The sequence below is a fragment of the Protopterus annectens genome, chromosome 6.part1 (genome assembly GCF_019279795.1).
Source record: "Protopterus annectens isolate FY-2018-M chromosome 6.part1, PAN1.0, whole genome shotgun sequence".
NCBI lineage: Eukaryota > Metazoa > Chordata > Ceratodontiformes > Protopteridae > Protopterus > Protopterus annectens.
The window spans coordinates 170,701,857-170,726,839 of NC_056738.1; the positions used below are offsets into that span (position 1 = coordinate 170,701,857).

At 38.0% G+C, this 24,983-nt stretch overlaps 1 protein-coding gene across 1 annotated transcript in view; it reads right to left on the minus strand.

The window, feature by feature from the left end:
* GALNT3 (polypeptide N-acetylgalactosaminyltransferase 3) overlaps positions 1-24,983 on the minus strand; it is a 514,825-nt gene that overhangs the window by 385,871 nt on the left and 103,971 nt on the right. Inside the window, exon 2 of the mRNA XM_044075606.1 lies at positions 15,306-15,911. Coding sequence (XP_043931541.1) covers positions 15,306-15,814 — 509 coding nt within the window. The 5' untranslated portion in view covers positions 15,815-15,911. The remainder of the gene's footprint in view (positions 1-15,305; positions 15,912-24,983) is intronic.

Consider the following 24,983-nt stretch of genomic DNA (forward strand, 5'->3'; position numbering starts at 1 on the left):
AGGTACAGATAAGTGAAGTGGCAATTGGTTGGAAGCTGAACGCAAGTAGGTTTCTAGGGGTGCTACTTTCAGGACCAGGGGAGCTAGGAGGTAGTTGGCTAGCTAGGGCTTGAACTGTCTCAGTAAAGAATTGGTTAAAACTATCAGAAACATCTTCAGGGGTTTTATCAATAGTAGTAGCAGTGATTGGGGTTGAAGTTTGTCCAGGATGTAGTAGATTATTTAAACCTGCCCAAAACTTCTGAGGGTTATTTTGATTTACTGTCTGTAAATTACAGTAGCATTGTTTTTTGTCTTGTAAAATTGATTTTTTTGGTTTTGTTCCTGGATTGCCTGTATTTAATGTGATCTTGAGGGTCTTTAGAAGAACGCCATAAAGCCCATGCTTTGTTTCTAAGGGTAATTTTGAATTTAGACTCTATAGAAAGCCATGGTGCAGTTTTTGCCTTGGTTGTCTTTGAACGAACAGGTGCATGAAAATCAAGGATCTTAAGGAATTTGTTGTTAAAGTATGCTACTGCTTCCTCTAAGGGGAGGTGTTTTAGAATAGACCAATTACATGAGTTTAGTTCTTGTTGGAATTTGGCAGGGTCAAAGTTTTTATTGTTTCTAACCTCTCTGAGTAAGGGTTGTGGGAATTAATGGTTTTGTGCTTAATAACATATGTGAGAAGGTGATCGCTTAGGCCATTAAGGAGGGTACCAGAGGTGTACAGTTGGGGGTGACTGTTTATGAGTACCCAGTCAAGTATACTTTCTTTTTGGTTGGGTTTACCTATCCTGGTAGGGGTGGATATGATTTGTGTAAATGTATGCAGGTTAATATGGGTGGTTGGGGATTCTGAGGAACAGGTGCCCCAGTCTATATTAAAGTCTCCAAGTAATAGGGTTTCTTGGGGGTAGTGACATGATAGCCAGTGTTGGATATCTTCAAATGTAGATATATTGTTACCTGGGGGAATGTACATACAGATGATATTAATGCATTTATTTTTATTAAGTTGCAATTTGGTGGCAAGAATCTCTGAGTTATTAATCTGAGGAGGTTGTATTAATTATTTATTTATTTTATTTTATTTTACATTTGTTAACCGGGCTAGTCCAACTGGATACATGTCCATTTTCAGTGGAGGCCCGAGGAGAAAAGCTCCGCTATCTACTACATGGTAACAAAACAGTAAATACAAAATACACAATGCATATAAATCACAAATAAGCAAGGCATTAAACAACAATTTCAGGAAGTTCAAAAAAAAAGGGGGACAGAGAGACAAGGAGGTTACTTAAGTACAGGTATGGAAAAAAGTGAGAGAAGTATTTAAGTTGTTTAAAAAGTTAACAAAGTGTTACTAGAAAAGTATAGTATGTAGTTGAGATAGTCATATCTCAAGTTGAAAGGAAAAAATAAATTGAAGAAATAGATTTGGGAGAAAGTGTAAGGGATATAGGAGAAGAATAGGAGGTAGAAGAGCAGCTAGATCAGCTAGGGTTAATGCAAGAGCAAAGCCAGTGATTAGTATGAAAGAGTTTCAATTTGGTCTTAAATAGTGTAATGGAAGTCTGGGCTATAAGGTCTGGAGGAAGTTGATTCCAAATTTTACCGACTGAGTTGGAAAATATGGAGTCACCTGCTGTGTTCTTTGATAGAGAAGTTTGAATCAGTATTTTATTAGAAGAGCGTAGGGCTTTTAAGTTGTTATAGGGTTTTATAAGGGTGGAGAGCATAGGTATATTTTCAGGGTGGTAAAGGGCTTTGTGGGCAATTGTAAGCTGATAGTACTGAATTAGGTGGGGTAATTCCAGCCATCCTAGGTTAGAGAGGTTCAGACAGTGATGTGTTTATATGGAGAGGCAGTGGCAAATCTGGCAATGTTGTTGTAGGCTGTTGTAAGCTTATTTATGTTATATTTAGAGAGATTAGTATATATGGGGGAAGCATATAGTAGAGTAGAGATAAGATGTGTTCTAGCTATGGTAGTTCTTGCTTCAGGGGTTAGGAAAGTTCTGATTCTGTAGAGAGAACCTAATTTTCTATTAGTTGCTTTTATGATGGAGTTGATATGAAAATCAAATTTTAGTAGGTTGTCAATAGTAATACCCAAAAGTTTGGTTGTTTGGTCAGGAGAGATAAGGGTGCCATTGTTAGATGTAATTGTGAGATTAATAGAGGGAGACAGCTATGCGGGTAAGAAGAGGAGAAGTTTAGTTTTCTTAGGGTTTAAGAGAAGACAGTGATTGGAGAACCATTGCTCAATAGTAGTGAATGTCTTTTGGGTAAGGTAGTGAAGGTCAGCTTGGTTTGTGGCAGAGCAAATGATGGTGGTGTCATCGGCATACTGAATACAAGTAGTTAGGGGGGTGGCAAGATGCAAGTCGTTAATAAAGATGGAAAATAAAAGAGGACCTAAGATGGAGCCCTGAGGGACTCCTAAAGTGGTGGGGAGAAGTTCTGAAAGATTGTTGTTCCATAAAACAGCTTGTTTCCGGTTTTGAAGATAGGAAGTGAACCAGCTTAAGGCAAGATTATCGAGAGAGAGAGATTTTAAACGATGTAGGAGGAGTTGGTGATTCACCATATCAAAGGCTTTAGATAGGTCTACAAAGAATGCTGATGAAAGAAGATTGCTATTCCGGTTAATATTAATGGAGTCAATAAAGGATAATAAGGCTGTGGTGGTGCTATGGTAAGGACGAAAGCCATGTTGGCAGTTATCGAGGAGATTATTAGATAGGAGGTGATTTAGTAACTGTTTGTGGATGCATTTCTCCATTATTTTTGCAATAGGAGATAGCAGTGCTATAGGGCGGTAGTTAGAGTACTCAAATGAATCGCCCCCTTTGAAGAGGGGGATGATGTGTGAGATTTTCCAGAGTGAAGGTATAGTACTTTCTTTTATGGTTCTGTTTATTAGTATAGAGATAGGGTAGGCAATAGCTTTGGCACCTAGCTGGAGATATTCGGCTGGCAATTTGTCAGCTGAGGGGGTAGAAGCTTTAAGTTTTTGAAGTAAATTTAGAATATAGGAGGCGGGTATGGGTTTAATTTGCATAAGTGGAGGAGTGAAGCTTGGGCTACCTAATAAAGAGGGGTCAGGGCTTTATTGGTTGGCCAGTTTAAGTATTGTTGAAGTAAAGAAGTTATTGAAAGCATTAGCTGTTTGTAAGGGAGAGTCAGGGCAGGAGCCTAGTGGATTGGGAGTTTCAACTTTGCCGGAGGATAGAAGTGTGTTAATAGATTTCCAAAATTTGTGTGGATGGTGGTGGGAGGATTGCTGTAGCTGGGTGTAAAAGTTCTTTTTATCTTTTATGATAGCTAACTTTGTTATGTTCCTTTTTTGTTTGTAGCTAAGGTGATCAACGGGGTCTTTGGAGGTTCGCCACTTAGTCCAGGCCTTATTCCTACTAAGGATTAGTTGTTTAGTGTTGGTTGTAAGCCATTGGGCTGTCTTATATTTCATGCGAATAGATTGCATGGGGGCATGTTGATCTAAAATAGTAAGAAAGGTTTTATTAAAGTGGTTAACAGCGTCATCTATTGGGAGAGTTTTTAGAGGAGACCAGTTAACCAGGCTAAGTTCATTTTGAAACTGATGAGGGTCAAAATGTTTTTTGCTGCGAGATAAGAAAATTAGGGGAGGTGTTTTTAGATGAGTTTTGTGCCTAATGATGTATGTGAGAGAGTGGTCACTAAGGTCATCTGGGAGGGTACCTGTTGAATACTTTTGTTGGGGACTGTTTGTCAAGATCCAGTCAAGTATGGTATCTTTGTTATTGTTTTTATTTATTCTAGTGGAGTTAATGGTTTGGTAGAATCCATGCAGGTTGATAAGGGTGGATGGATTAGTTTGTTTACATACATTCCAATCAATATTGAAGTCACCTAATAATATTGTTTCTTGAAGGAGATTAGTTGAAAACCAGTTAAGTAGGTCTTCTAATATGGGGGGATTGTTGCCTGGGGGAAGATAGGTGCAGATAATATTAATAGTTTTGTGTGGGTTAAGGGAGAGTTTGGAAATAATAAGTTCAGCGTTAGTGTCATATGGAGGGGTTTGAGCTGATTTGTTTACTTCCAGTCCAGTTTTAAAGAGAATAGCTACTCCGCCACCTTTTTTATTAAGACGGTCTTGTCTTAGGATGTTATAGCCAGGGGGGATGATTTCATTATCTTTTATTGTGGCTTTGAGCCAGGTTTCGGTAAGACAGAGAATGTCAAATTGTTGGACTTCTAGAAGGGCGTGAAGAGCTTTATGTTTGTTGCAAATGCTACGGATGTTAAGATGAGCTATTGTGAGAGATTTAGGAGGTTTAGAATGTGGTGTAGGCGTAGTTATCATTTGTTGGGAGTTAGGGGATATTATGAAGGTGTTTGGGCCTGGGTTGGGGTGGATGTCCCCATCAATTAATGATAAACCTTGAATAAGGTGAGTTAATTGTGTGGGCTTGAAGCAGTACAAGTGCTTTGTGTGTCTAAGAATAAGGTATTTGATTTGTGAGAGACGATGATATTTAGATTCAAGATATGAGTTGCAGTATGTAAGACTAAGATGGGTTGTGAGTGTAGATGGGGGGCAGCTAGGGCGTGTCTGTATGGAATGCTAACAGTAGGATTTAAAGGTTGCTCATAGTAGGTTATTAGGTAGGTAGAGGAAAGAATAGTTAGAAGAGTTAGTAGTAGGAGAGGAAGGTGGGTGTAGGACATGTTGGGAAGGGTAAGAGACTGTATAAAATAGGTAAGTGTTCAAAGTAGAGAGGGTGGGTGTGGGAGGAGAAGACTATGGAGTAGGTGGAGAGAGGAGGAAGTTATGATTGGCTACGGATTGTGGTGGGTGTGGTTATGTGGGAATAAATGTAGAGGTGCTAGGGGCGGGTGAGATTTGGGGGCAGGGAGGGGAGCAGAGTGAGCCCACAGGGCGAACAGAGCGGGAAGACACAAGAGAGTGGAGTTCAGCAGGAAACAATCAGAGAAAGGGAAAAACTAACAGGTAAGTTAGTAGGTTAGAGAAAGTGTATTAGTGAGTCATCTAATGTGTTGAAATAAAAATATAGAGGAGCTAGAGTAAGAGGAATAAAGGTAAGGTAAGAGAGGTTAGGTTAAAAAGCAGTTCTGGAAAAAGCTTCAGTTAAAGGACAGATAAGAAAGGTTTATGGAGGCAGAAGATAAGCATAAGAGTGGGAAAAAGGGAAATAACAGGAGAAAAATAATAGGGGTGCCACCTTGTGGCCAGATGTATGGTTGCAGGGACAGACACTAGAGCAGGGGGCTAAGTACAAAAGGGGAAGGGGGAAGGAGTGTGATGTGCTAGCAAACAAGAATAGTTGAGGTAGATTAAGATAGAAATTAAATTGAGGTATATAATGATGCATTTTGTGCTTTTCATTTGATCAATAATACGTTTTGTGCCTTATAAATGCTCTGTTTCATTTTTTTTTACAAAATAAATCTTTTGTGCAAGTTTTGGTTACCTTAAGTTAATTTCTGGCCCTCTTTGTTTGTCTGAGCTCCGTTTCTCTCAACCAGCTCAATATGCCTTCACCTTCAGCTCTGTACCTCATGACTTGAAGAAGTTGCTCTCTCAGTCTGGGTTCTGACACCATGTGGCTCATCCAGTCAGGATAGAGCAGATAAGAGGTTGTGGGTTCAGTTCAAGCAGCTTTATTACACACAAACACATCAGGAATGAGGCTTTGTAACTTAAACTTAACTAAACTTATAAACAAACTGACTACCACACTCACACATATTAACACTCTGGCTGTTCTCTCAAAATGGCACTGCTGCCTGCACATGTTCACTATTTATATATACATGCCTACATCGGGAAATGCTTCTTAAAGGTACATACACACACTTTACTCTACACTGAGTCTTAATTGTCTGTAGCTGTATGTCATCTTCAGTAAGGCTGAAATTATAAAGCTTCTGCTATCAACTTCGGCCTACTGTCATGCAAACACTTGTGAACACAACAGACATGGTTAATGACTCTCTATGCTGTGAATCATAGTATGATAGCTAGATACACAGTGGTACCTAGGTATACATAACTACAGGTGAAGGAAGAGCTATGGGGATATGTCATACTGCAGTCATGGGAACATAGATGGCTAATGCACCCATTGACACTCCTGGATGCCAACTAGGACTCATCCTCTTTCTTAGGATTTACAGGTATGTATATGAAAAAGTAGTTATCCCTGGTGCCAGAACTGGGGGACATGTTAGGAAACATGATGATCTATTGTAAGTCTGAGACTCTATAATGCGAGTTCCAAAATGATGAAAGTTTATGTGTGATTAAACTCAAGTACCAGCAAGCTGTGAAGGTTGCTGCTACACATTTAAAACATATTTTTGTAATGAGTAAAGCCCCTACACAGCACACAGTAGTTATACATTCTAACTCTGAGCCTGCTGTGCTTTGCAGAAGATGTAATACTCTTCAGACAGAACAATTTCAGATTTGGTATTCATGTCCCTATAATTACACTTAAATTGTTGGGGTTCCAAAGGTTGATGTTACAGTCCTTGAAAACACAATGGAAACCTGGGAAACACAGCTGACACAGTTATACAGTGCTAAGTTGGTACAGATACTTGGGTATAGGAACACTAATGCTGTAGCCCACACTGAAGACAATAGTAGAGGGGGCTTACCATTTCCATAAGAAGTGACAGGCATGTACCAGAACAGGTTGTCCTGATATAATGGGATACCTTGTTTCCAGTAAAATACATGTACAAATGACAAATATGCAAGTATACAGTCTTATAGCACTAGGCTTATGTAAACTAAATATGTATACAAGAATGACCTACCTTAGGAAGCTAGACAAAGACAAGCTACCACTAAGTTGCAGAGCACTGTACATCTCATCAGAGCTGCCAGTGCCTATAAATGCTGAAACTACTGTTACTCTTCCAAAGGCTTTTACCTTCCTTGTTAAAATAACTTTCCAAAGCTATAACATTTAGCACAAAAATGACAGTGCATTCTCTAATTATGCAAACTTATACCTGTGTGTGCTGCACATAGGCAAATCAGACCACCCTGGCAATAACAGCATTTAAATGGCCTAAACCCACACTCTGGACATGGAAAACAAGTGATCCACTGGATCACTGAGGCTCACAGCACTTTACCCACATGGATGAACACTCCCACAAATCCACAGTGAAAGCCACCATCTATCAGTAGAACTAACCCTGACTGACTGCTTTTCTCTCCTGTTTTCTGCAGTAGGTGACACAGTTCATGTCATGTTCTGTTCATGATAAAACAAAAAAGGTCAAATCATACTATGACATGTATAAGATAATATGCTTGAATAACAGTGTCTATGAATTGCTTTATTCCACTCCTGTACATCTGTGTTACGAAGCACAACTCAGTGCTTGAACTCACATCTAACATCCTGTTAGTACATGCTTGTGCAAGATACCTGCACAAGTATATGTGTCATGGTTCTGCACACTGCAAACTGCTCCAGTCTTTATTTAGCAGTTACACTGTATGAGTGACTCATGGCTAAAATGTTATTCCTTAGGAATGTGCCATTATTTTAGAAGGATATTAGTGCGGTAGTGGCTACCTCTACAAGTTCTCAGTGGACAGCATCAGCATGTAGCAGGAAGAAGAGCAAGATAATGCTCTCTGTCCTGAATGGCTGTTCCAGGAAATGGCTACTAGGTCCCTAAGCTGGTTCATTTTGAAAAGGTGATGCTTGGTATGACCAGGCTGAGGTGTTGAATCAAGGATAATCAGGAAAGGAAAATAATGTAGGCATCAGTGTAAGAAATTGCAATATCACTACCTTGATGAGCTGCATACACGGGAGGAAAAAGTTTGAAAACAATGTCCTAAATGGTACTGCAGACCACATTATAATGGTTGTAACAATGGTCAATGTGCTTACCTCATAAATACAAGGTACAAGGTTTGATTCTCACCTTTGAAAGGGAAATTGGCTAGGCTTAAAATGTCCCACAAGGACAGCTAATCTAGTACTTACCTATGAACCTATAAGGACCAACAATCTGACATCCACCCCATTGTGAAAAATGGAAATGGAAGACAAGTAAAACATGGCCATAGAAACATTTCCCCCAAACCCAAAACAGGAGGGAAAGGAAGTCTAAAGCAAAAGAAGCTGTAGCTTCCCATGGAGGGATTCACTTGCTGACCATCTGAAAGGAAAGGTGCTTCCATTTTCACTGTAGGTTTTGTAGAAGAAGGGTACCAAGGCACGTTAAAACATAAAATGCTGTTCTGTGACAGACCTAAAGCTCTAACCATTACAGGAATAAGGAGAACCAACCTGTAAATCAAAGCTTGTGCAAGGACAGGTGATCTAACCCAAAGGATACAACAGGAAGGCTTTTGTCAGTGGAAGGTGATCAAAAGGAGAAAAGATTTTTCTTACACAGTCAGGAAATGGTTGCAATTTGCATTGGCTGTTGATGAAAAGAAATGCAGTACTGGATATTCCTGACATTAGAAACAAACCGCAAGACACCTTATGGTTCAGTGACCATTTCTTTATTGGAGAAATTTCAGGCTCAGCCTGTCCATGAGCATACACAGAATGTAAACCACCATAATACAGATGGTATGAAAAATGGCCCAGTTCTACATCCATATATCCTTAGGGCCTTCATTCAGAACTGGTAGCCCAGTTTATGGCTAAAAATGGTCTTTGGATCAACAAACTATTCAGTTCACCAATAAGGAATGACTGAAATGCCACTACAATACCTATCTATTTGCTTTGAAAAGTCTATAGCTTACGGAAGAAGAAACAAAGTACTGAAGGACCAGCAATACAACTCACACCTTAAAAGTACTGATATGCAAAATGCTCGTTCTTGTTGACCATGGACCATATGATGCAGAGATAGGCTGACCATCTAATGGAAGTATCTATGATGATCTGGCTAGTTGGGGTTGAGGACAAATGAATGAGTGAAAAAGAAGTGAACTAGAAAGGTCTACCAATAGGTGACTTCAGAACAATGTCTGGAAAATCTGTTCCATGCATCCAGGTACTAAATGTCCTGCATCCCGAGCATTCTCTGGATAATTCTTATGTGTAGTTTTGCCAGTGGAAGTACTGGCATGCAACTACCATAAACAGTATTATACAATTAAAGGTCATAATTTCTGAAACTCATGATTATCAATTGGATGTTTACCAGTATATGCACATTGTAAATCTAGAATTACCCAGAGAAGTAAGTCCACTTTCAAAACAAAAGAAACCAAGACAAGTCTCTGTGACCACAGTTACAAAAAAGTGATACAAGTGCTACGTTCTTCTTGTTGTTAAGTGGAGAAAAGAAACTAAAGCAACAATGTATTTTAGAAGAAAATCCTACCCTCCACCACCCCATCCCCACACAGGGAAATTCCTCTAAATGAAACATTATATAACTAATTTAAAAATGTGAATAATAACTCACTGTACATCAGGAATATACAAGCAGACCAACATAAACAGTTAAGACACATACACACTAACATTTCCTTAGGAAAAAACAAAATGGCAGACAGCAAATGGATCTATGTTCAGCCAATGAATGGAAAAATCACAGAACAGCATTATATTGAAAATGACGTTCAGCAAAACTCCTCATGAGGGGGGCTATGCCCCCCAACCCCCACTAATTATATTTACCAACTCCAAGACTGCACTACAGTGGGGAAAGGGCAAATTTCCTGATCCCTACCATAATGCGATCTTATTCAACTCAATGAACATGTTTGATTAAACATGCCATTCAATGTTTTTCCACTCAATGGCTATGTAAAGACTGGGTGAAGATAGATGAAGGCTGCCAGCCTAGCCAGATAGAATTTTATAGATAATTCTGTCATCTGTAAATATTAATGTAAACCAAAGGCTTGTTGTCTTAAATGGTAAAAATAGTGTGACATGGAAATGGAAAAAAATGCAACAACAGTGCACTCTGCTGTAAGGAAGCTAAGTCAAGCATTGTATGCCTGTCTTTGAGCTTTAAAGTCGGCTCCAACCAGTCTAGATGAAGGAATTCTTGCTATTGTTTTAAGGTCAGAGTTAATGGCCAGAATTTGCATGCATAAATGTCCTTTACTGCTCTGGTTTTTGCCCAGAGGTGAAGAATGTAAATGTAGTTTCTGTTAGCCTGGCAACCCATGGAAGTATGAAGAATGATGTAATGGGGACCAGGAATGTGATTTTAAAAAACAGAGAGAATCAGAGAGCATCAAGCATTTTTTGTGTTGACCATCCAACTCATCAGCAGTCTGCCTTTGCTCTATATGTAAGTTTATCTTAGACTTGTGTTTTCTCTTAGAAATAGCCAGAAACTAGAAAGATTAGAAAGATTAGAATAAGAGTTTTTCTGTAATGTCAGAACTGTACTATTGAATTATTTTAAGTATTTCTCTGTGATCTCTGAACTCTTGACTAGCACTGTGTAGTAAAAAGTATTGTCTTGTGTTTTTATTATTTATTATTAAATATTTAAAACCTTTCAATTGTGACTGCTTTGTCTAGAGATAATTTAAGCTCTAAGAGTACATTGCATGCATATAGTGATCCTGTACCAAGTCACTCTAATAAGCCTTGGCTGTTTAGTTATACTACCAATTGGATAATAATGTTGCACAGTAATAATTGGACACCCTTTTAAGGGGCCTTTGGGTAGCTGATAATTATTGTCTGGGTGGTGGCAGATATTTCTACAATATAGTCTGGGAAAAGGGGGCACAGCTGGAGAACCTGTGTCAGCCTTCCCCAGGAGTGTCTGTGTGGTTATATAAACTCTTCTCAAAGTGTGTGTGTGTGTGTGTGTGTGTGTGTGTGTGTGTGTGTGTGTGTGTGTGTGTGTGTGTGTGTGTGTGTGTGTGTGTGTGTGCGCGTATGTGTGTGTGTGTGTCAGCTACTTGGGCAGGGACACGAAGCACTGGTTGGACAGAGAGGGTGCTGGAGGTTTTAGCTTGCCCTCTAGGCTGAGATCTGGACCCTATAGCTGGATTGGGGAGTCTTATTGGGATCCTGGAGATCAAGGGAGCAACCAGCCCTGGACTGACTGTGATCTCTGTGTGCTCTTAAGGGAAATTGCAATTTACTGTGTGTATTTGTTATCCTTTCCTCCTATATGAGATGCTCCTCACTGGTGTTAGTGGTGAGGATTGAGGCTCCTTGAGTGCTGGGCCAGGGCATGGGCGTCACAGGCTGAACAGAGACATGCAGGGAACACACTGCATTTGATGTGCTGAGTAAGCATCAGAATTTACAGAGATGTATGCATGCTCAGAGCATCTATAAGCCATCACCAGGTGCTGTCAAGAAGAACCAGAACACAAATGAAGTTCTGAAATACAAAGAAATTGTTTAAAAAGATAATAAATTATCTTTTATAAATAAAGTCACTGTGTGATACTAATATATAATGTTCTGGTATATGAATGCACACTTTCCCAGGACAGCCTTTTTGATTACATAATCAAGCCACACTAGTTATGAGTAAACTCTGCATTAGCTGCACCTGAATGTTGCATATTGTTTAAATAATTGAATGGTTACTCTGACTGATTCAGTTTTCTATAGAAGAAAGCAGACCGCACTATGAAAAGCAGTAAATTGTGATGCATCAGGAATGCATTCAAAAAAAGAGTCTCCAAGTAATATCTTAAGAGGAATATTGTCTGAGTGAGAGTCAGCTACTACATGGACTGCCTCACTGGGATGTCTATCTGGGTGAAGAAGTGAATACATACCTTGGTTAGCAGCTTGCATTCATATGACATAAAGACCCAGTCATCCAGTTACATAAAATCTTTACAAGTTGTGCATGTAGGTGTGGTACCACCACCAAGGCAAAACACTTGGGTAAGTACCTTGGAGCCAAAGACAACTAAAACTGCAAGCTTTTTAAATACAATGTCTATCCATTTGTGTTGAAACTTCTAATACCACCTTCTGATTTTGATGTGAAGGCAGAATCAGAGGCTGAAACATCACATCTACTCTCCCATTCAGAGGGGAGGCAAAGTAAACTGAAATATGACCGTGTGAGACTTTAACTTCAAAATTTTTACACTGAGGCTTCTTAAGCCTTAAGCATATGGTTATACAATGACATGTACCAAAAAAGAATGAATACATTTTTAATGGATAACCTGGGTAGCTCTTTTCTAAAGGAAGTGCTCTAGTTCCAAGTGGGCAACTGCATTTCAGTTGGACGAGTTCCATGAGGGTATGCATAATAAGGGATGCTGGTGAACTAAACTGAAATTGCAGCCTTTGGATACTACCCCCCTTGTACTCCCTTACTTATCTCTCTGCTGTCATTGATTCCCACATCACAAGAAGATACATCCTGCTCATCCTGATCACATCACTAAATGGAGATTGTTGGTAAGGAAGTCAACTGTTGAGGATGCCACCTACAACGTGGTACCTATATTTTCTTCTACCACTGAGAACTCAAAAAATAGTTTTAACTGTCTATGCCCAGGACCACATATGGCTACTGACCCTTAGGCTGGTGTTACTGTTCCTGCTTATGTGGGTACATTTGGGACCAAACATTCTAATTATTGCACTGCAACCCTGAGTAGGTATCTATGAACAGAAGGAGGAAAAGCCCCTCAGCAGAGAATTGATCGCCCTTTCCTTTATGTTGTTGAAATGTTCATTGATATCAGGCCCAAACAATAATGGCCCACCAAGGGAAGAGAGAATAAAGTAACTTTAATATCTTTATTCAGGAACCTCATTCAACAGCAACAAGGAATGACAGTGTAAGGTAGCATTGGCTCCTGCTGCCTTCTTTGTTCCATTTGCTGCATTACATCCAACTAGCAGTTGAATTGACGATGGATAAAGTGGCTTTCAGAGGTTTGGCGGGGCTTATCATCCTCATTGTCAGGAATAGCCCATATAGCGTTAACTGTCTTGTTCAGGAAGTTACACCAACAATACAGAGTCTATATATCTGACGGCACAGGCTCCTCACTGCCAAAGTTGTGGAAAGACACTTCTCCAAAAGTGATCCAGTGCTTTAGGTGCTCTGCCTGGAGAATGGCCTTCTTAAGCCTTAAACACAGACTTGATCATATGGTGTGGTCATCAAGAGGGTGAATACTCAGTTGGCTTCTGTAGTCCAGAAGTCACAATATTAGGATGGTTCCAGTTGTGGTTCATGAGGTCTGTAGAGGTGTTCATACAGAAGGCACTGTTCAGGGAGTTTTGTTTCAAATGTCTCTGGAAGAAGGACACATCCTCTTAGGATCTACCTTCACTAGCAGTCATGGCTTTCAAAATTTCCCTGAACTGTGGGTTTCAAGTCTAGTGTTGGTGCTATTTATTAATGCACATAAATATTATTGTGTTGCAAATATTTTAAATGGTATAATTTGCTGTTAAACTACCCCAGGGAAAAGCTGAAATATTTATTATCATCTCAGTACATTTTATAGGCAAACCTGTTGCTGCTGTTAATAATTAACAAACATAGTGCTTGTTGTTTTTGTTTCTTTCTAAATGAACTGATTTGCAGTTTTTCCAATTGAATTATAACTGTATTATAGCTTAGAGAGATAATCTATCCCTTGAAAGTGACTATCACATATTAGAACTACAGCTGCAAGTCAGACACTCTGCTCCTCATTGTTGTCATAGCTGCATTTTAGGATGATGTCACGACATCACATATTAATGCCACTGTGAGGGAGCACCACAGTACATGCATCTGTGCTGCTTCCTCACTAAGGATGTTAAGATGTGTTCAACTTGTAACAGCGTTGCATATTATTTTTTAATATTTTAGCTATAATTAACAACAACTCCATTTGATTTATTACTTCATGCCTTTGTGATCTTGAATAAACGTGTTCTTTGACTATCAGCAGCAGTTATACATCTGAAATACCAAATGACCTCCCACTTCATACAAAAACAATTTTATATTTCATTTTAAGAAGGCTCAGCATAAAGCCATAATTAAGCCATGCTCAATAAGAACTGCTGAATATAGCCACAGTTGTGGTGGTGTACATCTTTTTAACAAGGATGTTTTCATACTGAATCTACCTCACCACTTTAGGTTATCTTTTCCCAGCACCAGGCATTTCATTCTGTAAGGTAATACTACTTTGCATTACAGTCCCATCATGCCGTGACACTCAATACACATAACAAATCATTCAGATACAGTATATTAATTATTCATTCTCCCTTCTTCCTTGCCATGTGCTTCATATTTTGTTGACCATGTCTGTTTAACTATTACTGTTACATACACCACCAATGCAAGTCAACATTTGGCATTGAAAAATACTTTTTTCATTTGCCCAGTCATGTACAAATATCCCTTTCATACTTAAAGATGTTTAAGGTTCCCCGTCTTCAATGTATAACTGTGCCATTGCCCAAATATCCAAAGTCCTGCATGCAGGTGCATAACCAAGATTTTTGAAAATGTACACCAAGTTCAAAAAGGTAACCTCCCCACCTTAGCCCAAACAGCACATGATTTTGGTACAATATCTCATCAGCTATGAAACAATCCTGAAATGAAAGATTTAAGTAAAAACGCAAATAAGTAAATAATGAATAAAAATAAAAAAATGACAAAAATACTATAGCAATTATGCCACTTATTTTTTAAAATAAATTCTAACATAACGGATTGCACAAAATAAATAATGCATTGCCCAAAAGTGTACGCAGCAGTGTAATGGCACATGACTGGCTATATCCCTGCCTGTATATTGCAACATGCTGTATACGCTAGTGTAGTTCATAGGTAGTTACCAGGCATGCAGTCCTGGAGACCACCAGTGAGCCTAGTCCAAATTCCCAATTGCCCCAAAGCATTGTCTGGTTAAGTGACTTGCTTAAGATCACTCAGTACGTAAATGAAGGCTGATGGAATCAAACCCTTTTCCACAGGAAGTAGCTTGTTAACAAGTTTGAGCCTTAATCCTCTGTGCCAACTGCCAGACAAGTCTTCATGTTGTAGCTTCATTTGATAAGGAACATCGATAATTGTTAAAATGATGTCAAGTTGTCAAGCATAAACTGCAATTACAGACATGCTAACAAGGAAATTAATGAGTTCAGTTTTACATCAGAAAATGTCTTATTTTTTTCTTTCATTAGTATAACTATATGGGTGACTCATTTTAATGTTCCAGTCATATATTCTATTATCCATACACTTACTGTTTATACACACACACACACACACACACACACACACACACACACACACACACACACACACACAAATATATATAAAAATAATGGATCACTTACTCAGGAGGTCTTGTGTCTGGTCCAAGATCACGGTGCAGAGAAATCCTGTCACTCGCAAAGACATTAAAACAGTGTTTTTTACTGCCAGTTTCCTTCTCTTTCTGCTCTTCTGGACTTAGCTTATCAGTAAGAAAGGGTTTTCCTGCAGCTCCTGGTGCATTTGGGTCTTGTGGGGGTCGCTTCATTAATGGTTCCAGTTCAGCAGCGCTGTAATACCCAGGCAAACACCGTTTCTGATTAACACTTTCTTCTTGCCTAATAGGTGCATTTATCTGCATTTCTGGCATCACATCCCTAATGTTTTTCACTGCAACCATCATGATGTCCATGACTTTATTGCTCTTGTTAGCCATATTGCGGTGCCATGGTTCCTCACTGTCATCCCAGCTAACAACTTCCTTTTGCATAAGGAATAAAAATGAAATGAAAACAAAAGTTGCTAATGCAATCTTCCATGGTAAAAAATGTTTTCTTAACAGACGTCTTAGTGAAGTCATTCGGAGTCTCATTTTCTAGTTTGCTTCTAGTAATAAAATAATATAACTTCTTTATTGCTCCACGTTTGTTTTATAACAAGTCAGTACTTCAGAAAGTAGTTTGTTTCTCCTAGGGAAAAAAATAACAGAAGTTGACAAGTAAGAATCTTTATTTAAGTACATTTTCTTTACTCTAAAGCTGTAACATGTTCATAACAATTAGTTTTGTCTCATTTCTAAATACCAATGGCTCTTTTGCAGTCCTGAGCTTCCCATGTTAATTCTAATGCAGGAAATGGCACTGCAAAGACTCTAGCTTACATAGTCAAACACAGCCATAAATATATGTACAAAAGTGATCAATCATTATACCCTTTTATGATATTATGATTTTTCATACTTGTCATCAATTTATCCAAAAAGAGGTTAACTAACTAGAAAGTTATACATTGTGGTATCGTTCCTTATATCTAATGATTTGCTTTATATAGGTTAGACTGGTTTCACTTAAATACTTTCTGTTCTTAACTGGTTTGAGTACTTTGCCCTATATTGAACAACATGACCTAATTTCTAACCCATAATCTTAACTACCATTATAGTCTCCTAAACAGAATGCAATTATAGATAATCAGACTGTTTTTCTTGTACCTTATTATATTTTATGGCCTCATAATTTGGATCTTTAGCTCCTCCATCTCCCATCATAGTTAAATCATCTTGCTATAAGATAGAGAAGTCAGATTAGTGAATTAAGCAGACCATAGCAATACTCGGCTTATACCTGTATCAGTCATTGTTCAGGTGCCAGCAAAACAGTTTTTAATATGGTGGCTGTTCAAGTGGGATAAGATTGCCTAGAAGCATCATGATTATCTTCATTCTAGCACACATTTTGTTCTTGTCTTCTTAGCCACCTCTCAGGCAACAATGATGACATGTAGCAGTTCCAAGCACTGCTCCTGTTGATTTTACAATAACAAGAAAAAATGAACTCTGCAATGTTGAATAAACTAGTTTAATACAAACAATAAAAGTAGAGCTTTTGGATAAAATCCTTCATCGGTACAATGTTGCAAAGTTCATTATTTTCTTGTACTGTTGGTTTTGCTTTCCTCTGCTTTACCACATACTTTCCATTGGTTTTGAGGATTTTACAACAACCCCAAGACCATTTCCCTTTTGATGGGAGGAATGTTATCATGTTAGACTCTCAACTGATCTGCTTTGCAGGACCCCTAATCAACTATACCATAAGGATTACTTAGTAATCTAGAAGATCTTTTGTTAGTTTCCTTTTGAAAGTCCCTGGCTGCAGTCCGCTCTGCCTTGGCGTCTTTGCCCTTGTACCTAGCTCAACATTGTCCTGCTCCTAATATAACCACTACCTACCCGGTAAGATAAGAACGATATCCAAAGTCCAGTGGCCTCATCTACCAGCCTCTTATTCTCTGCACCCTCTATCAAGGAAGGAAGAAATACCCAGCTCAACATTGTCCTGCACCTAATATAACCACTACCTACCCAGTGAGATAAGAACCATATCCAAAGTCCAGTAGCCTCATCTACCAGCCTCTTATTCTCTCCACCCTCTATCAAGGAAGGAAGAAATACCCAGCTCAACATTGTCCTGTTCCTAATATAACCACTACCTACCCGGTGAGATAAGAACCATATCCAAAGTCCAGTGGCCTCATCTACCAGCCTCTTATTCTCTGCACCCTCTGTCAAGGAAGGAAGAAAGTATGTTATGGACTAAGTCCACCTTGTAAAGCAGACCCCTGTCTACTACTTGCATCAGGGCTCCAAAGTTCGCAGTGAGCCTGAGCAGCCAGCTTCCTTTACCCTTCCTCTCTATCTACCCAACAGCCAACACACCTCTTCCACTTACCAAAACCCTCTCTTACTATAAATCTCTTCTACCACAGTTCTACACCTGTTAGCTCCCTTACACACTTACCTACGATACCAGATCTGCCCACTAGGTGGCATCCTTATCCTATCCATCTTTCACTGCCTCTCTCTCTGTTCTACCTCTGTAAATTCACCACATTTCTTAAGTTCTTGACCTGGTCCTCTTCATACTCACCTTGTGCCCATTCAGTATTTACCCCTCTGGCTCTCCTTTTCATTAGACTCCTGCACTATCTCAGACCTTTCCTACGCATGTCCTACCTTTCTAACCTGTAGCTACCTGCATTGCTGATAGTTTCCTCCCTAACTTCTGTTCCTTTTTTTCTCTACCCACTCCTTTCGCCCTGTGGGTTCACTCCGCTTCCCTACCCTACCCCCAAATCCCACCCACCCACAGAGGTTCTACACTTATACCTACCAAACCACACCCCTTCTCCATTCCACCTATCACAACCATGTTACCATTAACTAATCTTTTCTATTTTCCCTCCATTTTTTCTACCACTCCCTATCTCTCCCAGCACACCATTTTGCTTTACATCACCACACCTCCTTTACCTCTATGCCTATAGCAAGACATTAATATCCACCATTGCAATGAACAAACTACCCACCCTAGTCCTCCTATATACCTTACTCATGCTCTCACTTCTTCCTCCTTTAATACTAGCATACCTGCTAACCTCCTATGAGCACCCAGTATATTCACATCTTCCCTACCCTACTAAACAATCTACCTCTTCAATTCTAGCTTCTCACACTGACCATGTCAGCATTATTTCCTCACCTAGCTATCTTCTACCTAAATACCATAGGACAGCCCACATTAGATATGACTTCCCCAATTCCAGAAGACATCCATTTCTTCTAAGTAAATATACCAACACTAGATATCTAATACTACTCCTCTCCCTAAAGGATGGAGATATTCACCCAAACCCAGGCCCAAACACCTCCACTATCACTCAACTCTTCAACCCAAATGCCTCTGCCATCCCCCTACTTAAAAAAAACAACCGACTCACTCTTAATTGCTCACCTTAACACACGTAGCATTAATAACAAAATAACACAACTCCATGCTCTCTTGGAGCTCTACTCATTTGATATTATTTGTCTAACAGAGACTTGGCTAAAACCTTCAACTAAAGACAATGAAGTTATCCCACTTGGTTACAATATCTTACGTCTTGACCGAGTAGCCAAGAAAGGTGGTGGAGTAGCTGTCTTATTCAAATCTGTCTTTCAAATAACCACCTTCAACCAGAAACTACCTCAGGACTCTAATGCTGAGATTCCTATTACCAAACTTCAGTTAAACTCAGTCAAATCTATCTATGTTATCTGCATCTATGTTCCTCCAGGAAATAATATTACTACCATCAAAAACATCCTGTGTTGGTTATCTCAAAACCTACCCCAAGAAACCATAATTCTAGGTGATTTTAACATAGCTTGGAAGTCTTGCAGCAACAAATACCCTACTAGCCATATTAATCTCTATGGGTTTACTCAAACTATTACCTCCCCTACTAGAGTAAACAAGACAAATAAAAAGAAAGCACCTTAGATTGGACACTCATTAATTACCAACCCCACACCTATGAAGCCGGAACCCTCCCTGATGATGTAAGTGACCACTCACTAACCTACATTATCAGGCTCAAAGCCAATCCACCCATTCAACCCATTACTAGAACAATTAGAACCAAGAAAAACTTCAAATTGGATTTATTCCAGAGTGAACTGAAAGCATGTAATTGGTTCCCCTTAAAACACCTTTCTCTCGATGAAGCTGTTGATTACTTTAATGCTAAGTTTCTAGCCATACTCAACCACCATGCTCCTACCTGCTCTATTAGGATAAGAACTAAATCTGCTCCTTGGCTCTCTAAAGAAACTAAGCAAAAAATCCATCTCAGAAACAAAATCTGGAATAAACCACGCTTAACTAAAAACCCTGTTGATCACCAACACTACAAGCAACTGAGAAATGTGACTAAAAAAGCAATATTGTCAGATAAACAACTCTATTACCTACACTCTCAGCAAACCCATCACAATAATCAACAAAAGTTCTGGGCAAGTATTAAGCAATTACTACAGCCCGGTCAATCTATCACACCCAACCCACAAGGCACTGACAAGGAAAATCCCAAGCAAATGGCTAATGCCTTTAATACCTTTTTCACTGAAGCAATTCAAACTCTTGCCAGTCAGCTCTCTAGTCAAAACACAACTATATCCAATTCTAACTCAAACCCACCACCTCCATTTCTCTTCCAACCTGTCCCAATAGCTTATATTCTCTCCCTTATCCAAAAACTCAAACCATGCCCTCCCTCTGCTGACTTACTACCCACAGAATACTTACAGTTAGCAGCCAAATCCATAGCTTACCCTATCTCCATACTAATCAATAGAACCATCACTGAAGGATATGTCCCTAAACTTTGGAAAGTTTCCCATATTATTCCCCATCATAAGGGTGGAAATTCCACTGAACTCTCCAACTATCGTCCCATAGCCCTACTTTCTCCCTTGTCTAAGATTATGGAAAGGTGTGTCCACAAGCAACTGCTTGACCACCTTCCTCAAAATAACTTGCTTACCAATACCCAACATGGTTTCAGACCTTCCCATAGCACTACCACTGCCCTCCTTTCCTTTATGGACACAATCAACAAATGCCGTAACCTTAACATGCTTTCCTCTGCACTTTTCTTAGACCTGTCCAAGGCTTTCGACATGGTTAATCACCAAATACTCATACATATTCTTAAATCTCTATCCCTTGACACACTAGCTATAAAATGGTTCCAGTCCTACTTAAAGAACAGACATCAAGCTGTACTCTGGAGCTCCACTCTCTCTTCCCATCTACCTGTTAACATTGGTGTCCCTCAAGGGTCCATACTGGGCCCTCTCCTGTTTACTTTATTCATCAATGACCTTCACCAAGTAGTTCCCCAAGCTACAGGCATACAATATGCAGATGACTCCACACTTATTTGCTCAGCCACATCTGTATCTGAACTTTACTGCCTGACACAACACACATTTAACTCTGTAGAACAATGGTTTACACAATGTTGTCTCTTACTTAACCAAAAAAAACTAAACTCCTCCTTTTCACACCTACTAGTAAATCCCCCCAAATAGACTTTGCTGTATCATCTAAAAATGGTACGCCTATATCCCAAGATCTTACTATCAAACTGCTAGGTATCACCATAGACAACAACCTTAACTTCAACACCCATATCAGCAACACTTTGAAAACTATTAATAAAAAATAGGCACTCTTTACAGAATCAAACCCTTCCTCTCTCCTGCAACTAGAATAACTATTGCCCACTCCCACCTAATCTCTACCCTTCTCTATGCCTCACCCATATTCACTAATCTCTCAAAAAATAACCTTAGGAAAGTAGAACACTCCTACAATAATATAGCCAGGTTTGCCACAGGCAGCCCTTTCAGAACTCACCACTGTATTAATCTAAAGCAACTAGGGTGGCTTGAATTACAGCAACAGCTGAAATTTAATCAACTAGCCATCGCCCATAAGATACTTTATCAACCTGCCAAAACACCCATACTATCTACTCTTATTCACCCCTACCATAACCTGAAGTCTCTTTGATCCTCACAAAATCTTCTTGTAAATATCGACAAAGCAAACAATAAGGCTGGAGACTCTCTCTTCTCTAATACTGTTGGAAAAACCTGGAACCTGCTTCCCTCCGAACTTTCTACACTTCCCTCTATAACTCTTTTTAAAAAGAACCTAAAGTTCTTCCTCAAAACATATTGGATGTGCCCATGTACGAACCCTGACTGATCAACTAGCTCTTCATACTTGATTCAACCCTACCTTCTCAATCCCTGATTTTACTTCATCTTAACATCTACTGATCCACTTCTCTATCATAGAATTACTGTCTACTGTATCATTAAAAAATAAATAAATAAATTATTGGACATGTTTTACTACTAGATGTATTACATAACAGCTTCTTCTCTTAACTTTCTTTTTATCTACACTTACTTTACATTATGCTATTATTCTTTCTGAATGCTTATTTTTAACTGTATTTGTGCTAAGTCAAGTCTAATACTCTGCATTTTTATGCATTAACTCCTTTACTGTGAATATATTTGCATTATAAACATGTATTACGTTTAATGACAAATTATTTTGAACTGTTTGGAGCTTATCTCCCCGGGCCTCTACTGAAAATGGACATATATCCAGCTAGACTAGCCCGGTCAACAAATGTAAAATAAAATAAAATAAAATAAATAGTATATAAACTTAGACTAGTAATGCCTACGTATGTTTACTACCATGCATCAGTACTGTCACGTTTTGCTCTTTTGTTACTGGATTAAATCAATACTTACCAACCACTGCTTTTCAAATTATTTGTCCAGTTAAATAATCATCATAATCTATTACAGATGTTATTTGGAAAGAATAGACTATTTATCTGGTTTGTTACACTCTTTGTTATTTCACTGGAGGACAGTGAAATAAGAGTTTGCAAATATTCAGAACAAGCAAACTGGTTCAGAGATAGCAAATAGGATTATATTATAATCTAGTCCTATAACCTCAAACAAAATTGTTTCGGCAGTTGAGGCTCACTGTCAACACTGTAAAAAAGTGACACTGGTTTAGTGTACGAAGACACCGGTAATGCTACTGACCCACACCTGTGGGAAAGTGGCAAAACATGAGCTAATCATGAGGTAATCACTGTAGTTCTTGCAACAAGAAAACCCTCACCTGCTGTAAAAAAAAAGAAAAGAAAAAAAAAATCAATAGATACTTGAGATTTAATGATTTTACATGTTGAGATTATTACAGAATTTTAATGAATTCAACACTAATTATGAGAGAATAAAACAAAGAAAATAATACTAATTATTTAAATAAGAAGCATTCAGACAACATAATTGGAAAAATACAAATTTCATTTTATCTGATGGATTCATAAGTAGGTACTAGGTATGTGGTCTAAGACACCATTGAGGAGCCAGTAACAGTTCATCAAACCTTAATCTTCCACATTAACTGCCAACAGCTAATAGACAAACTATAAAAATCCTAATGTTTGTGAAAATACCTATTATACACTATTTATAAGGTAAGTGGGGTTCATTATAACTAATATACAGCAGTTTAAATAAATATTACTATATTACATTCAACTGTTCAAAAATTGTATGAGAAATATAAATTTATTAGATATCTTTATTACACTACTCCAAAAGTAAAGCAAATTTTTAGCTAAATTTGATAATTCATAGATTATCACAGAAAGCGGTTTATCTTTCATGTTTAATATATTCACACATTTCAACATAAACTATAGTGGTTATATTAAGAAAATCTGTGAAAGAGAGTACAACAGTTTTTTGTCAAGTTCTTCTTATCTTTCTAGCAGTTGTTAAAAAGAAAAAAAAACAAAGGAGTAGTAACTGCTCTCTACTAACATAAGGAACAGGAGCATTAACAGGAACAGTTATTTAGTTAACTGAAAATGATTTGATTTGCCAGTCAGCTTTAATCAACTTCTTACATCTCCAAAGATTATTACATTTATTTGCTATTTTGTTAATCCTATATGGTATATAAAAGGCTCTATACAAACATTTCCAAGCATTTTTTTCAAAATAGAGACATAGTTGCTTTACTTACTGATTAGACAACTATTTATTTTCAGCATGAGTCAAACTAGGATAATTTTTCTCATTTTAATAATTCTAATGATATTCCTGAATTTGAGCTTTATGGTTCAAAACTATTTTATACAAATCTGATAATATTAACATGAGAAGATTTCTTATTAGATAAAATCACAGATAAAAGCTCTAATATATCTGGAAAAATATGTAAGTCGGGTATAAGCATACCTTGCATTTAAGGCAATACAAAATGCATGATGCTTTGAAGTAGATACATAATCTAGCTTGAATTTACTCATAAAACAATCTACTAGTAGCAAACTTGTATTTTCAGTACAAGTAAATCAATAAGAAAAAGTTTTTATCTTCTTCCATTGTAACACATTATCTACAAAACCTATTATAAAAAAATAGAACATTAGAGTGAAAGTTTTAATTTTTGTAATGCTGTGTTTATTGCCAGAATTCATGGGATTAATAATATAAAATTACAAATAATTAAATAAAATTGGCATAATTTCATTATTTGTCTTATTTATTGATTGATTTGTGATTTTAATTGTCTTATTATTACACAAGTTCCTGTGTAACCCTTTCCATTTTGCTATGTGTGATATGTCAATCCAGTCAGCTATTATTATATATACAGGCCTTAGCATATGATTTTATGCCAAGCAAATCTAATCTACCTTTTTTCATATTTTAATATGATTTACCACCATTCTGTGTGTATTTTAGTACCACAGAAAGCTTTAAAATATTGTTTTGGCAATTTAAGTACATTTTAATTTGGCAGAAAAGATTCTGGCTATGAACTTAAAATAGCTAAGAAAACCAAACATAGCTACAAATATTTCTTTAGCTATATACAGAAATTAAGAACTGACACCCAACAACATTCAGAGCTAGTCCACAATTTTACGATGCACTATGACCAAAATGAAATAGCAAATATCATAGCTGACAAATTCAGTGCAAATTTTGTTCCACCCTCAATTATAACTTACAGATTCCACAATCCTATCCACCTATTTAGTTTCTATGGAATACGTTCTCTCAGCACTATCAAAAGCTAAGCATTTTTCATTCATTGACACTGTTAATATTCCAGATTGTCTGATTATCACTGCCAAATATAGCCTATCTGAACCCTGACTTAACCTCTTTAATCTGGTTATATTCCTGAAGCCTGGAAAACAGCCATTGTAATGTTGTTACACAAGGGTGGCCCACCCATAGATCCTGGCAACTATAGACCTATTAGTCTGAATAGCCTTATATGTAAACTTATGGAGCATATTATCTCAGACCTCATTAATCTGGACATTGAAAATCTCTTATCACTAGACCCACATTAATTCAGCTTTCTCAAAGGAAAGTCCTGCCTCTTTAACCTCATTTTTTTATTTTTTATTTTATGAAAAAGTAACCTAAAAGGTGGATAGCAGTTGTGTACCTCATAAAACTGAGGGAAGACAGGGTTATTTGATTATAATTTTAGATGTGTTCAGGGGTAGTGATATTATATTTAGTATCCATGTAGTAAACAGCTCCATTAAGGACTGGCATATGCATTTCCCTTGTATATCAAAAA